General features: G+C 42.6%; 1 protein-coding gene across 2 annotated transcripts in view; it reads right to left on the bottom strand.

The window, feature by feature from the left end:
* Window positions 1-2259: 2259 nt before the first annotated feature.
* Window positions 2260-16867, bottom strand: part of SRGAP1 (SLIT-ROBO Rho GTPase activating protein 1) — a gene marked incomplete at both ends in the record, with an annotated part of 142434 nt that continues 127826 nt past the window's right edge. For both annotated transcript variants that reach the window (XM_080358401.1, XM_080358402.1), the window contains 6 exons: window positions 2260-2637; window positions 4418-4763; window positions 4888-5022; window positions 5590-5770; window positions 13148-13227; window positions 13830-14054. In XM_080358401.1, coding sequence (XP_080214527.1) covers window positions 2260-2637; window positions 4418-4763; window positions 4888-5022; window positions 5590-5770; window positions 13148-13227; window positions 13830-14054 — 1345 coding nt within the window. The remainder of the gene's footprint in view (window positions 2638-4417; window positions 4764-4887; window positions 5023-5589; window positions 5771-13147; window positions 13228-13829; window positions 14055-16867) is intronic.

Genomic DNA, 16867 nt, shown 5'->3' with positions numbered 1-16867 from the left:
GAGTTACCCTTTAGTACGTCTGTAGTTGTAGCAGTCTTTCCTGTTACATATCCACTTACTATACTTTTAAGTATCTATAATAACCATCAAACTACACATTTAACTGTGTGAATGCACTAAGAGGATGCATTCACTAAATGCACTGTTTCTAATATTTTCTTTTGCTAAACAATTTCTAATATAAGCATTATGGAGTCCAGTACAGTTATTTAAACATACAAAATTCCCTATGCAATTTAAAGATACAGGTATCCATCTCAATTATGCCAGGTGGGTTAATTTAAAAACACTAGACTAAAACTGCATGTAAAAGAATGCTGAAATTCCAGTTTGTTCCACTGATCCTAGTAAACTGGGGAACTACTTGAAAATGTCTCTGGTCCCGACCGAGTGAACAGACCCTACGGACCAGTGCTGGTCTGCAGCTGGGGCTGGCCTGGCTTAGGCTCTCGCTCTGGCTTTAGGACTAGGCAGTACAGTCACAAGGACTGGGTGCTCACCAACTGATGCTGCACAGTCCGCTGCAGGGGATTAAGACTTAGTCTTCAATCCAGATGTACATGAAGTCTGTGGCTGGATTGAGATGGGTTTGCAAACACCAGGAGCAGTTTGGCTCTCAGAGGCGGTTCATGGGATTCTTTTCACACCTGGGGCTTCGCATTTCCTATCTACTGGGTGGAAACCAGAGCAGGAACAAATTACTCCTAAAAAAACCAACAGGAAATCACCCCTGTCACCTCAGTAATTATGTCCATCAAATTTTGTCACTACTTTTTCCCTCCCATACTCAATTTTTTATGTATGGCGAGTGGTAAAACTTCAGGCTTTCCAACAGTGAGATCTTAAATAATACATGGAAAACAGATCTTAAAGCCAGTTGCACTCCTGTAGGTGAGCCACAATTGTTTTCTTTTTTTTCCCCATCTTCTTCATTGAAACTTATTTTATGGATTGGATGTTGGAAAATGTATTCACAGAAATAATACTATGGCTTACTGTTGCAATGTGCAAAACAGCTGTATTAATTCGCGCCTAACAAAGTTTAACAGAGCGCTAAGCGAAGTTGACAGACGTCACTCACGCAGACATAAGAAAGGTACTGATTTCTGCCGTTTAAAAAAATATAAAGGGAAGTGGGAAAGGGGGAAGTGGTTATGGAAAACTTTAGCCAACTTGAATCTAGGCAGCAGAAGTGGGCAGGAGGCAGCCCCTCTCAGAGACTCCCGTCCCACTGCCGAGGAGCGCAGTGTCCATGCCCCGCAAGGCGGCCAGTGGAGCCGGGTCAGCCCGGGACTCCGGCTACTCCAGCTCAAATTGTGCCTTTACGGACAATGAGCAACAAAGTCAACAGGATACTTTGCTGTATTACTGTGAAGTTGAGCCTTTTAATCGCCTACCAGCCAGCCTAATGGACCAGTGGGTTCGTGTACTCCCGGAGCCTGGCTTGCTCAACTATGAACTTCAAAAGAATGTAGCTTTTTTGTGAAAAACGTGACATCAGAGAACGAAGGTCTAGCTTCACGGGAAAAGGTACGCTATTACAGAGGACAGCAAAAGGAGTTTCTGAAGATGTGCTTTAGCTGTGACCTGGAATGCTGCTTTTTATCGGTGAGAGCAATGTGATCTCCAGATCCATCCACCACTTGTCTCTCAGGAGACTGACAACAAGAAAGCTAAAGCTCGGTGCCAATTGTGAGAGTTGTGAGGGTTTGGTGTTTCTTTTTTTTTTTTTGGTGTGTCTTAAATAAGAAATGTGGCCTGAGATGACTTAGACATTCCACACAGACACTTAATCCTCACATCCTAGATTTCAGCTCTTACTAACCTGCTTGAGATTTGGTTTGGTGACCCAGAAATCAGAGGTCCCACCTCCCCTGACCCCCCCACCCCCTAGTTTTGTGCAGGATCTGTTATTATATAGCTACAGTAAGACTGTGAAGTACGGTACAACGTGGTAAGCTGTTTGTGATCCGTGTTGTTTTTATTAGAAATGGTGCAGCATCAAGATTTCAAGTAAGTCTATGTTTGTTTTTTAAAACGATGCACAATTGTCCAGTTTTTCTTTTAATTGAAACCATACAAAATACAAATGCCCATGTTAATGTAGCTAGTTTCAGACAATACATTCAAAAACACTGAAAACCAGAGCCTCTCCAGTTACAAACATGAACAAACAATGTTACAGAGCCCTGACTTCTATCGTTAATCCATCTTTTTCCCTAGCATACCCCAGCTGGGCACTGTGGGTGGCTGAGCTGTCTACATTGTGCAAGATTTGTCAGCTGGACCCTGGGAAGGAGGGGAAGGCCCGATGCTAGGATTTGTTTTTGGAAGAACAATAGGTTTTGGCCTAAGAGCAGGAGGTTTCAGCTGCACTCCCATTCTCGGGGCCACCATGGGCTTGAATGTACTCATGGTGTCACTGGAAGAACTAGTGCTGCGGCGGATCTGGGGCTCGGAGCTCCTCAAAACGACGCTGTGGAGAGGGCTGAGCGACTCCGTGGAGGTGGCAGGGGTGGGGGTGTTCTTCATCTGCTCCAAGGTGTCCAACACCACGTCGGGAGCGTGCTTGGCCGAGCTCTGCCTTTCCAGCTCACGCAGCTCGTTCAGCGCTGTGTTCATCGTCTCCTCGATGTCCTGGGTCAGAGCACAGAGAGAGTGGGACATCATTTCACCTGCTACCAAACGCATGGCACTGGAGGAGCAGTGGGAGGGGGTGAAAGATGCAGGAGTTGATTTGCCCACCATCCTCTCTTCAATGAATACTATAGCGCTAAAGCAAATTCCCACTGGATTTATTTGAAAGACACTACGATTGACAAGGTGGCAGCTTTGCCTGGATTTACAAATATTTAACCTGTTCGCCTGAGACAGTCAAAATTCAGCTAAGAATATTTTAAACTATCAATTAAACTATGTCCCGCAGGCCATTTTATTAAGTGATTGTCAGGACAATGGATATTTTCTCAGCGGCATTTTTAACTGTGAAGATTTCTGTCATCTCTTGGGTACTGACAGCTGTAAAGATTTTAGTCCATTTGCCATCTCTTAGCTGACGGCTCCCCTCATCTAGTGCCCCAGGTGCCCAGGATCCGTATTGCCTCATGGGGACAATAAACAAGGTTTTGTAAGGAAATAAAGCTTGTGTGTCTATCAGCTCCTCTGTTTCTCTGAGTTAAAATTTACGCAGAAAAAACTTCAAGATGTTGTTCAGTGAGCTTACCTAAGAAATATTTTTTTTAATCAGGATTTCTAGCACAAATGCTGAAAGAATGCATCAAGACACTAGTTTACCATTTTTCAGTGGCACTGAGATACAACTGGATTAAATATCTGGTGTTCCTTGTTTGCTCACAGTAACTTTCATGCAGTTTAATCAAAGTTTGGGTTCTCTCAGTGCCAAATGATCACTAGTTTGTGTATGAAAGCATACAGCTTAAACCAAAAAGCACTGTGTGTGGTTTCAGGAAAGTAAATAAATAACTTACAGTAAAATAAAACAGTAACAATGTTTACAGTTTCTGATTCTCTAATGCACAGTTCAGCTTTCTGACCCAAGCACGACAGTCCCTTCTATCCCTCGTTGGAAGCGGAGTTTGAAAGCAACCATCACCAGTACATTAAATTTTAAAACATGAGTGCCAGCGTTATTGTAAAATACTTTTGCAATCATATTGTGCCCTCAGGGCACCCCCAGTAATCACGTTATACTACCTAGACAAAATGCGAGTTCTGAAGACAGCAGCATCTATTCGCTCAAGAGCTGTTACCAGCTCTGTACAACAGACAAATCTGATGATTCGGGTGCTCCCTATTCCATCTTCACTGCCAGAGATGAGAGCGGTGAGTGCTCACACAAGGACAAGATGGCCCGCGATGTATTTGTGTCTTGCACATCGGGTTCTTAGGCACAACTACAAGCATCAAATCGACATATGGTATGAACTATATGAAAACTATGTAAAATCCACAGGACCCTGGAATGTAAATCTGTGCTTTGAATGGCAGTGGTCACTGCTAGGGAGCCAGAGCACCTTTCTGCAAAGCACAATACTGAGGAATAATTGAACACTAATTACATGCAATTTAGAATAGGCCAGGCTCCATCAGAGCACACAGATTTACGCCGCTGTTGTAATCAGATACTATCCTGGTGTTCTGCATGGCAGAGGCGATTTCATTATGGTGTAACAGGAAATAATTTGTTTTTATTGCTACCAAAACATCTATTACCCCTTGTGCTTCTTCTATCTGGGATCCCTTAATGCACCTTATTTCACACATACTCTGTTTATAAAGCGAAGCAGGATATTCTGCACATGTACTCTTAGCAGGGTACGTGCTCTGTGCTATGCTGCTCACTGAGACTTGCTCCTCAGAAAATCAGAGTGTGACATAAAATAAAAAAGACACAAACCTGAGCTATTGACTCTGGGTCCAGTGGTTTATGGTCATTGAAACCTGTGTACTGACCAGATGATGTAGATCTTCTAATTGGAGGGCTATCAATCTTCTTCAGAGAATCGTGCCTACTGATGTTGGTGAGACTGCCGTGTCCAGGTCTACGCCTCCTCTCAGGGCTGTCGGCGTTGAGGCTGCGGTTTTGAAGGAGGGCCCTGGGACTGCAGTGAGTTGCCAGGTTGGGGGAACCCAGCTCCACAGACGAGTTGGAGAGGGGGTGAGGTGGGTGCACTGGGCAGTGACCGTCACTGCTCCGCCCGGGGCGTCTTAGAGGAGGTGGAGGTTCTGATCTCTTTCTTTGCCTGCACCAATGAAGAAGTGGTTACATGACAAGTTGTAGAGACCCACCATAAGCAAATGGAGAAGTAATTGCTGTGTTACCTGAGCTGTGAGCAGTCCTACTGAAAATGTTATGCTCAAGCTTACCTTCCTAAATACACATCAGAGTGACGGTCAGTGGGAGAGTTCATGTCCTTTGATGACGACTTGTCTTCGGTTATGGGTCCACTGCTGGCTTCACTGTCTGCTTTTTGGCTCAGCGTATCTGAGAAAGTGTCATCCCTGAACAGAACGCACACGGTGAGATGAGAAGTCAGTAGTTAGGTGGGACAGAGAACATCTGGGCACTCCCAGATTTTAATCCCCTTAAGAAAAGCAGGCATGTTACAAGACACTCCAAAAATTGCTTATAATCCTTCTCTTTACCGAGATCTTCACATTTTGACTGCAGCCTTTTCTGTAAACAACAACTTTGTCTTCCTTGGCAAAACACATGCTTAATACTGTAAAATAAGAGTTTAGGGCTGTATTACTCCAGCCCTTGCTATTCTGAAGTTAAATGTCAGCAATTGCTACAAAGAGATAGTCAAATTAAAAGAGATGCAGCGGTGTCCACCTCTTAATGAATATAATCATAAGGAATATAAACAAAGTAGCTTAGCCTTGTAGTAGCTTTTGATGAAGAGCTGTCAATTCAGGGCAATGAAGACAGAGACATCCTGCATAGAAGGCTAATGTTTTCTCTACCTGGGCCTTCAAACCACTGTACAGCTTGAAAATCACTTTGTTAATTGCTTCAGCATGTTTTTACGCCCCACCATGAACCCAGTTATGCCAGACACTGCTTACATATCCTGCACCACTATGTACTGGTGAGGGACAAGGCCGTCAATTCCGTTGTGCCTTCCTTCCCACCAGTCTTCAGACGCTCGGTGATAGAGCAGCAGGGAAGCTCCTTTCTTGAACGAGAGTTCTCGTGCAGACCTTCCAACGTAGTCAAACTTGGCTATAGCTTCTATGGGCTCACACTCTGGGTACGGAGGGAAGAAGAACAGATATCAGATTCCGCACCTGCTTACCTGCTCATTTTGGTTTCATAAAACCCACTTATTGTATTTTGTTCTTATTGAGCAGAGCTGACAGAAATCAGGCAGACTTCAGGCAGCAGTTACAGTGTGTCCTTCACAAAGAAACGTAATTAATCCATGCCCCAAGTGTGAAATATCTGGGTTGCTTCACAAGCTGCAGAAAACACAACGGCAAACTCAAATAAACGTCACAGCAGCTGCTGCTGGGAGAGAGAGAGGCCTCTGCCTCCTGCTGCAAGGGCTCCCTCATGGCTGGGGGGCAAGACGGAGGCCAGGCAATGAAGACCTCCAAAAATAACTTGAAGAAACCCAGATGAACAATCAGAGCAATAAGGGAAAAACAAACCACTGCCTTTAACACCCACAGTGGCAAAGGAAGGAAGACAGGATTTCCCTCTGAATGAGCAGGGATGCTCTGCCTAACTGGGCTATGAGATTTCTGTCTTTTGCATGATGAATGCACAGACCTAGTGACAACCTAGTGTTTTACACAATGCCAAAGCCCAGTGCTTTAATCTGCTTCCTTAACGCCCTTTTTGAGCGAGGCAGACAGCTCCAGGCCGCCTCAGGGTGACCCCTCCGCAGGGGCAGCCCTTGTGTGGCCTGAAGTTGCCTGCGGCAGCTCTGGCTGCTCCAGCCTCCCGAGTTCCTCTGGTTTCTGCAGGGGAGGCCGGTGTTTTCTGAGGTCAAACATCGGTTACAGCAGTCCCGGCTAATCTTCCCTCAGTACACTGGTAAATTCAGCCTTACGCTGGTGACAGACTCCATCCTGTAACCTAAGCTTGGGTTGGAAACTTGCTGATGCCACTGGAGACCCCCTTGCGGAATGTCTGCCTGCAGGTATCTTCACAGCTGTGCCCGGACATCGGTGAAACAGCCGTGATTTTATCAACCTCTAGTTTCTTCTGCACAAAACCAAAAGAATCTGAGCTCAAACAGATGAAAATTTGTCACCGCAGTCTCACAACATAAAGAAAAACCTGCAAAATACAGGTTTAAAAATCACACGTTTTGTTGACTCCAGTAACACAGAGTCCCTGAAATGACAAATTTCCTTACATAATTAAAGCAATATTTATATGGAAATTAGCATCTGGGCTAATGACTAGCATAGCAACTTTCTGTCTGGTGCAAATTAAAATCGCTGAGGTTGTAATTCCCCGAAGAACCAGGCTGGTAATAAAAGCCACTGTCCCTTTATGACAACATTTTGCACAGGAATGTCTTTTTAAAATTAGCTTCATCCTGCAGCATGAAAACATAATGAAAGCACCTTTATTGAGGTTATAGTTTGCAGCTGTTTTTTTTAAATATTTTTTTTTATTATTATTTTTAATAACTTGCAGAAGGCTGTCTTGTGGTTTGCTGCTTCTGCAGTCACGCTAAGAGCTTCTGTCAGTGATGAGCTGCAGGGTGCTTGGGACTTACAAACCCAGAAACTTTCCTGAGATGGCATACAGTGATGTGGGGAATTCACTGTTACACATGCAACAGTAATGTATGCTGGCAGAAATTACTTTGATTATATAAATGCGAATAAGAACGTAGCAATAACAGTATTAATTCCTGAGAATGCGCTGCTACTGACTGGCTCACTGGCGGGCATTCCCCAGTGGGCGGGGGGGGGTTGTGATATATTTCTTGGCTTTATGTTTTTAAGCAAAGAAAATGTAAAGACAACATAGAAAGAAACATTCAAAAAAACTGGGAAAACTTTAATGCTGGTGTATGTACTAGTGATATATTCTAATATACAACCTTGGTTTCATTTCTAGATACTCTACCTACAGTATATCTGTAACAGAATGTATAGATGTGACAAAGCAACTATAGGCGTGGAAAGACACTACTGCTAAATGAAAAGAAATAAACTAAACATCCCTGTTTATCTTGTATCATGTTTAAGAGGTCAATATTAAATATAATGTCAATAATGTAACAATGACAAAAGAACGCTGTTTTTACACATATCATGCATATTGCTTGTGGAATTAATTATAAGAAGTTATTATGGGATTGAGTAGGATTGAAAAGTAGCAGACGCTTGTATGAACACGCTGTTCTCAGATTGCGGGTAAGTTACGGGTTATGGAAGAGTGGGTCAAGAATTCAGAAGCAAAAGCTTCCAGGTTTCAGTGAGCCAGTCACTCACTAAAGGGTAATACTTGAAAATATAAAATAAACCCCCAATCAAACAAAAAAGCCTTTACAGTAAGTAAAAAAATCCCAGTTTGCCTTTACATATTTTCCTTTGGCATCCTCTGAAGGTAACTGGTAACGGTCATGGGTACTGGATTAATTGACAAACCCCTGCACTGATTAGCTATGTGATTTCCCATTTCTCTGCTAATTTCAACAGACCATATAGCATCCCACATTTGAGTCTATAGGTCTTCCTATTTACAAATTAATGGACTAAACTAGAAATAGTTCTGTCTCCCTCAGTGGAATTACACTAATCTAAGCATGGTGCATAACATGAATCTGTTTTGTGTGTCCTTCCCTCGCCTGCAAGATTCACGTACGTCCTCAGAGGTCTGAGGGAAGTTGCCCCACTGGAACCAGCTGTATGAACTGGTAATGTACCGTAATGGATGTGGCTTCAGAGGCATGTTCGTTAGATTGCCTAGGCAACAAATCCCACCTCCTTGGGGAGGAGGGCCCAGTAGATCTCACACAGTTTTCTTAATGGAAGCAAAAATAAGTTCAGACAGGCTTTATGATTTTGAAAGGGGCATTTCCTTTGATTGAATGTTGCTTTTACATGGAGAGAACTTTCCTATAGCAAACAGTACTGAGACTGTATTTAAATAGTAATTCACCTTGTTACAGGTCAGGCCTTAATAGTTAAAACCAAAGTACCATGACAGTTACTCCTAGAAATAAATGCATGTTGCAAAGCTAAGACATTTAATATCAAGGTTACTGAATGACAGACAAGCATTTTCAAAAAAGCAAAGGTGCTAAAAGCTAAATTTGGGATCTGTAACTCAAATTCCATGTGGTACTGAATGTCTAACAGTAAAACTGACAGCTCAGAGGGAAATTTAATTGCACTGCTCTGTCCAGACCCGGGGGCATTTGCCTACAATAGCAAGAAGTATTTGATGACATACAGGATCTCACCCACTATTGTCTCTAGTGACTCGGTCAATGCTATGGAACTGAAAAATTAGGACAAACTGAAGAACTGTGGGAAAAAACTTCCACTGCTTGGAAGGGGAGGAAGGGCAGAAGAACCATAAGAGCTAATTTAAATGTTGGGATTGGAGCTCCAGATGTGGCACTAACCTCCCTGCGGGGTGATGGCACTGAGGTAGCACTGAGCTGCCCTCTGCGCCCCAGGGCACAGGGAGCTAAGGAAAAGAGGGGAGACCATCCCCTGCACTTTTAGGGGGGGGTTGCTGTTACTCTGCTCTTCCTCAGCTCTCCCAGATGTACCCTGGCTGTTGGGACTACAGCACGTCCTTGAACTCTCTGGGAAGAGGTTCCTTCTCCATGTGTTTATCCTCTTCTGCAGAGGAGACCAGCAGCTTTGCCATTTCTAAGTCCTGACTGAGGAACGGAAAAAGTAAAGAAATGCTGCAAGGTGTTGACAGAACAGAATTTGGCAAAATGCTGATCACAGAACGCACTGCTGAAGAGCGGGAAAATTACTGTGTTGGGGACACAACAATAACTTACAGCCTTACGTGCTCCTGTAATTTTTGTTTCCAGTAGAACTACCACCTTAATTTTTACCCTATGTTTATGAGATATCTATGAACAGTAGGATATTAATTGTATGTATGTTTTCCCAGGAGAAACCCATCTGTTTAACTTGCTCAGGAAATTCTCTCTTACTTCCTTTGAAAACAAACCTAGTCACCCTTTTCCATATGCCTCCAACAAGAATAAAACATCTCCAGCAAACTGAAGGTAAAGGAAATGTGCTAAAACCTGCTTCAGTAAAACTTGAACTATATCCTTTGAATCTTTACTGCAGAGGCACTTACAGGTAAAGGTTTTTCTGCAGCAAAATTACAGATAGATTTTTTTTTTGGTGCCTCAGCTTGAGTACAAATGTTCTGAACTTCACACATTAAATTTCCTGTCCAAATTTAGGAGAAAGAAGAACCTTTCGTGTTTTCCTTACTAGAGATGCTTTCTGCACATTTAAAGAAGACTGAAAACATTACAGCAAAACGCATCTCCTCCTTCTCTCTCTCCAGTGATCAGCAGAAATAGAAGAACACAAGTAGTAACCTTAGAAAAAAAAGGCAATTTATATGCTTAAACTTAAGCAGTTATGAAGTGTTTATATGCTAAACTGTAAATTCCAGCCTTCTCTTCCCCAAGCTACCAGATTCTACCTCTGCAGACATAATTTATTTTTTAATTTTTAAAAAGTCTTTGTGTTTTCTAAACTGTAATTAAACATTCCTAGTGCTACGGAGCCAGCCCCTACAGACAGGTTTATTCTAGTAGGCACAGGGAGATTCACATTTAGTTTAACTTTATACAGCAAATAATTCTTATAACAACAATAACTAAAGTAGAAAATTAAATCCTTTTGCTGTTGATCATAGCATCTGGATTATGTTTCAATAACACAGTAATTCCTGTGGGGTTAGCTGCTTGGTCTTGTGCATGTATACAACATCTTAGTATAAAACTAATCAGATTTTCAACATTTAAAAAAAAATTAGTTATAGAATCTGATTCTTCCACCTCTTAACAGAGGGAAATACCTAAGTACCACATGTCTGATCAATACAGCAACAATGGTGCGTCTCCCTTTCCACAAAGAGCTGGCAGTGATGCATTCAGCTTATACTCAATGAATCAATCACATTAAACCCCCAAAATACTCCAGATGCTTTTCGTCCATCACAGGTCAATCAATCACTGACTCTCAGGAAGTTCGATATGGAAACTGAAAAATTCTCACCCACTCTCATATTTGCTATCAAGGACATTTTATAAAAGGAATTGTCCAAAGGACAAACACATGAATGTATATGCAAAGAGATGGTAGGTGCATCTAATTTAAGGCCTGTAACCTACATTAGAAAAATGTGCTATTATAATGGACAGCCATAGCCATGGAAAAAAAAGGGTTAGAGCTTGCAGGCTGGGAACTGAAGGCCAACACTGTTTTGTAAGTGATCCAGGCTTGCTAGTCTTTATCTTTGCAGCAGTGTTCCCCTAGATCACACATATTTTCACGCTAACAATTATTTTGATGTAAACACAAATGCTTTCTGCTGCTTCCTTTTGGCACTGAATTAATTAAAAAGGTGTGATGGGCCAACTAGAATTAAACTGCTGACTGATCTGGTGAACAAAAAGCCACGTCTTGAGCAGTTAAATCTTTTAACAGAATTCTCTCCTGTTGGCAGTTATTCTCTCCAGGGTTTGTCTCCACCAGTGACAGAGCTGTAACACAGGCAGCACCACAATGGGAATGTAAAACTGTTATTGATAATAACCAACACAGTGGTGGGTAAAGCCCATGACTACTGAGGCACAGGTGATGTACTATGCAAAAAAATGGTCCTGCTCCTCTGGCTCCAGCTTATGTTTTAATCTTTCCTAGGCACGGCTTTGAAGTAACAGTTTCTGATTGCTTATGAAAAGCTCCACCTTTCCATGCCCATTCAGGCCTTCATCTCTCAGTTTGGTCACAGGACCCAAAAGTCAGCCCCAATATACTGAACTGGTGTGTTGCCTGCATTTCATTACTTCACTTGTGCTCTAAATGACAGACAGACAGACAGACTCCTTCGGCTTCCACTCTTGCTTCATACCTCTAATGGAAGAAGGAGCTCTTATAATAAAACATAGCTATAGTTCCTTGGAAAAATACAGCGCAATTATGACTTTGTTCGCACCTTTTAGTGGAACTGTGTTGTAGGAAGATGGTGTGTTTAGCTCTACAGAGCTGGTCAAGAGGAACCCATGTACCAGCTGTCTTGTAAAACTGTCAATATTCCCTGCTGTGGGTTCAGGCATGGGTAGACACTCCAGGCAGAAGATTAACATCAACTTATCTCCTACCTTGAATTTTTCTCCCTTCTGTGACGCCTGCCCACCCAACCGCCCCTCCTCTCCAAGCAGCTGCACTGACAGACTCTGCCTGTCCCTCCTCACGGCAGCAAAGGGGCAGAGAGCCAATCTGTCACCGACAGCTTGTGGACGTGACAAAGCCGACAGATACAGCTCGAGTGGAACTATTGTTTACATTGTTCTGTATGCAATAGGACCCGTGTAGCCAGGTTTCCTATAGATACATCTTCCTCTTCCCCTTCCCTATGGCAATTGTCCCAGCTCCAAATCAGTATCCCTCATGACATCCTTTGGAAAAACAAAAATAAAAGTCCTTCTCTGCTGGAGCTCTTTTCCTCCCCTTTCCCCCTCTCTGTCTCTTCCCCTTCCTCCTTCCACACATCCTCTGAGACGGGCAAGGGCAGCTTTTGTTTCTGCTGGTGCTCAGTGCACAGGTGCTGGTTGCTCTGTCTGGGCTGACTGCTGGCCAGTTACGCAGTGAGTTCACACTGCAGCTTTTCTCTACAGGGAGCGTTACTCTGAATCCTCTTCCTCTAACTGGCTACTAATTGTCAAGAAACTGTCAGCTATTTAACAATTTTGACACCTCTTTCCACCTGTTATATTTGCTTGAAACCAAGCAGAAGTTACTGGGAGGGACATGTGAAGGATGGTCCAACTGAAACATGTCACAGTCAAATACACCTATAGGAAATCTGACTAAAAAGAGTGGATCTAATAGAGATGCATCCATTTTTTCATGGATATCTATCGTACCCAGAACTATCAGAGTATATGTGATTAATATTTATAGCAAATGACTATTGTTCAGAAGTTTCACTGCGGGGGGTACACAGTGGTTTTAAATCCTTTAGATGGAACATCTTTTAAATTTATATCAAAATAGAGCCTGCTGAATGGCAAATATTCTTTAGTTGATATATTTAAAGACAAACTGTTGATAAGTTTGGATTTTGCAGACAAAAGACAAAGAGACACTAAAAATGTATAATTGTATCAGAAAATAATATGTGCTGACTGAAATAGTTTTTCTCTTGCCCTTCCTGACTGGGAAAATCAGGAGAGAACAAGGAAACAGCTGGTCAAACACAGATGAATCAGAGTTAAAACGCACACAAACAGAGATTAAAGATGACGGCTTTGCCACAGAACACCAGGACTGAAAACCCCTTCTTTCAAATAAGACGCAATCAGGAAAGGAAGAAGGTCTCCCGCATGAAACACCTGTAAAACGTGCTCCCATCAAAGGCACAGTAACATAACAGACGTACCGTCTTCACTGGTGTGGGGCTCCGTACTCGCGTCCTGGTCCACCTCCTCCAATGTACCATGTTCGCTGTATGGGCTGTCACTGGATGGAGACAGAAGGTCAGGCAGAGAGACAAACCACACATCTCAAAAACATGCCACCCTATGAGATTAATTTAAAATTATTCTTACAACGTTGTAAAGCTATGCGCAATATAATTCTCATGACACGCTATGAATACGCAATTACTGAAGAAGCCTACACACCTCTCATAGAAATAACATCTTCATTTATTAAGAAGTTCCAAGAACCTTTGGATCCTTTCATGTATAAAAAGTGTGTGTGTAGTGCTAAGAGAGGAGCAGGGGGAAGGCATCACAAGCTGAAATTTGGTAGGGTGGTTCACAGCCAGAGAGCCAGTTTCCTACCTGGCTGTGTGCTCTGCACAGTACAGCTGGAATTCTGGCTGTGTTGGGCTGAACACAAAGGTAGCTTCCTTCACAACATGTTGTAGGGAATCTCATCCTAACTGCCTTTGCTTAATGTTTTTTATGGCTAACACTTCACTATGTGAACCTAAATGCTCTTCTCATTTATCTTCATACTTCTGTTGTGTGTGAAAGTAATTCTGTATCACAGGAATTATCCAGACAACCAGCCTAATGATGTTGTTAAGGAGACAGAAGGGTAATATTCTGACTTACCAGTAGTCATCTCCAGCCATGCATTTTTCATACACTGGGCCATCAAGTTCTTTAGCATCCGGAAAAATAGCCTCATGATGGATGATGATAGTTTTGATTATCTCATTCACGTGTGCCTGACAAGACACTTGGTCTTGTATGTCTGGAACAGGCATCAGGGTTGGCCCGAAACAAATGGCCAGGTTGTACGGATCCATCATGTTTTCATCACTGTACTGTGAAAGGCTGTTATAACAGAAAAATCAAGAAAAATTGACTTTTCCACTGTGACTAACCTTATTCTGAAAACTAGAGAAACTTTATGTTCGATCACATCTCAGAGATTTCCTGTTCTCCTTGACACTTAATCCCATATAAAGTAACAAGACAAAAAGAGGATTTCTTCAATAGGCTATATACACTATGAAGTGAGTTCATAGCATACATATGTATGTACATATATGTGTTCCCACACTGCTGTGTTTACTATACACTGACCTGATGGGCTAACGTAAATGCATTAACTGCTGCTGCTTCTATCTGATCAGTGCTTATCCTTGGAGGTCCAAGTGGGCTAGATTCAAAGTGGGTACACATGCCCATCTCTTCCCACCAGAACTTGATGCATGTCTACCATTAACTGGCTGTATAACTTAGGCAGACTGTATTCTCTTCTGGAAGCAATTAAGTTCTAGTTTCTGTTTTTACCATACAACCTGAAATCCCTGAGCACCTTGCCTTTTGCCCACAAACTTCCACTAGAATTTCATTTTGGAAGCATCCATTTGGGATGCCCTTTACCTCAATGTTGTTCTAGACTCTGAAGCAGCACATGAATTATGATGTCTGGTTGTGTTTAAATACAGCATCATATTCCCTTTAGAAAGGGAATTTGAGAGAGTGTTTTTCATGTAGAAACAATACAAACTGAAGAGGCAAACCTTCTAAATGACTCTCCTCATAATCAGCTTGTAATATTTATCATGGTCTCCCTTTTCTTATGCCATGATTTATGATGATGTCATGAGTGTTAATTGGAGACATCTTGTTCTACTGATTTATAAAGTGGTCCAGCCTTTATAGGTGTGCAAGAATGTGTGAAAAAGATGACAACTATCATCATGAAACAAGTGAAGTTCTGCTGGTGGCTGGCAGTACGTGGTGCTCCTCTGGGCTCAACACTGAGGCTGATATTGCTCAATATCTCCATGAATGACCTAGACAATGGGATGGAGCACACACTCAGCCAGCTTAGAGATGATGCCACACTGTGGCAGGGCAGAAGATACACTAAAGGTCAGGGGTGCCATTTAGAAGGATCTTGACAAGATGGAGGAATGGACGAACAGGGGTTTAATAAAGTTCAACAAGGATCAGCACAAAGTCCTGCCCATGAGATGGAATAACCCCATGTATTATTACAGTCGGGAGCTGACTGATGGATAGCAATTCCCAAGGAAAAACACTGGGAAAAGCACTGGACAAGAAGCTGGCAATGCGCCCCACGCAAAGAATAGTAGTTGCACTTTTAACTTTATTAGGAAGAGCAAAGCCAGCACCTCAAGGGAACTGGTTGTTCCTCTTCCACTTGGTTCTCATGAAGCTGCACATGAGTACTATCTCTAACCTAGAGAGACTGACAAACTGGTGCAAGTCCAGAAAAGGACTATGGAGATGGCTGAGGATCTGGACCATATGGGTTATAAAGCAAAACGGAGAGAACTGGGTTTCTTCAGCCTTTAGAAGAGAAGGCTACTGGACAATCTAGCTGCAACCTTCTACTATTAAAATTACAAACAAGAGAGAGTCAGACACAGGTGTGCAGCAAAGGGGTGAGAGGCAACAGACACAAGTCACAGAAAGGGATATTCCAACTGGAAGCAGGAAGAATATTCTTCATTATACGGGTGATGAAGCACTGGGACTGACTGCCCAGAGAGGCTGTGGATTATCTGGCTTGAGCAACTCGATCTGACTTCAAAAGCTCTGAGTGGCAGACTAGACCAGAGGAGGTCTGCCATGAGGTCTGGTGACTTCCCATGGCCAAGCAGGCATAATTGCATATGCAAAAAGCAGAGCTGGATTTACAGAAAGTCAAACTATGGGAACATTTTTCCTGTGGATGCACCAGGAGCAATTTGCAGGTGGTAAGGGATTTAGCCTGCTTTCTGAATTGCATTCATGTGGAGAGCAGAGATGTAGATGACATGACCATGTAACAAGTACAACCCCATACAGCTGGTCAATCTGTAGGGGAGAAGCTGTGATATCAGCCTTTGAGACATTTACACAGACATTTACAGACATTACAACCCTGTGTCACTTTGCAGAGATGAATTAATGTTTCAAATGAATGGTTATTTTCATAAAACTTTAGATCTCTGCCCCTCTTTCAAACATTGTTTGAAAGTGGTTCAGAAATTACTAGAAGAAAGGAAATGGGAACAGCTGTGAATACAGGCACACACACATCACCTGGATGCAAAGACCCTGTTTCTATAGGAACAGAAAGGATGGATGAAATTGGGAAGGTCACAAAGACAGAATGAATCAGCAAAGGGCAAATTTAGGAATAAAAAGAGGAAAAAGGCAATATGAAAACAGATATAACAGGAAATGCATAATATGACAGCAGAAAGAGAAAAGCTAGGGGAAAACCAGGGCAAAGTGCATAAGAAGCCAAATTTTCAGTGAAAATACCGGGGTCAGCAAAACAAGAAAGGGCTGTGAAGGACTGGAGGGAGAAACACAGTGTGATTGCTCAAACTGTCTTTTGTTTTCTCTTTGAGAATGGAGAAGTTTTTCTGGGATGACGAAGACATGAACACCACTTTGCCTTTCTCACACTATCCTCCTTCCAGCATCTGCCTGAGCGTTGCAATGTGAAAACCAAGCTACTTTATATCAAAGCATACACAGGGAGTGTATGTTCTCTATACTGGTAGCCCTATCATCAGAAAATAGAAGCAGCAAACACCGTGTCTCATGCTGGCAGTGCGTAGCATCAAACATGTAGCTTGTAGTGCCTGTGCTTCTTGAATAAGCTGTTTATTTTTCCT

This window comes from Nesoenas mayeri (genome assembly GCF_963082525.1).
Source record: "Nesoenas mayeri genome assembly, chromosome: 1".
Taxonomy (NCBI): Eukaryota; Metazoa; Chordata; class Aves; order Columbiformes; family Columbidae; genus Nesoenas; species Nesoenas mayeri.
Note: the sequence above shows the minus strand (reverse complement) of the source record. Positions and strands in the feature narration are given on the sequence as shown.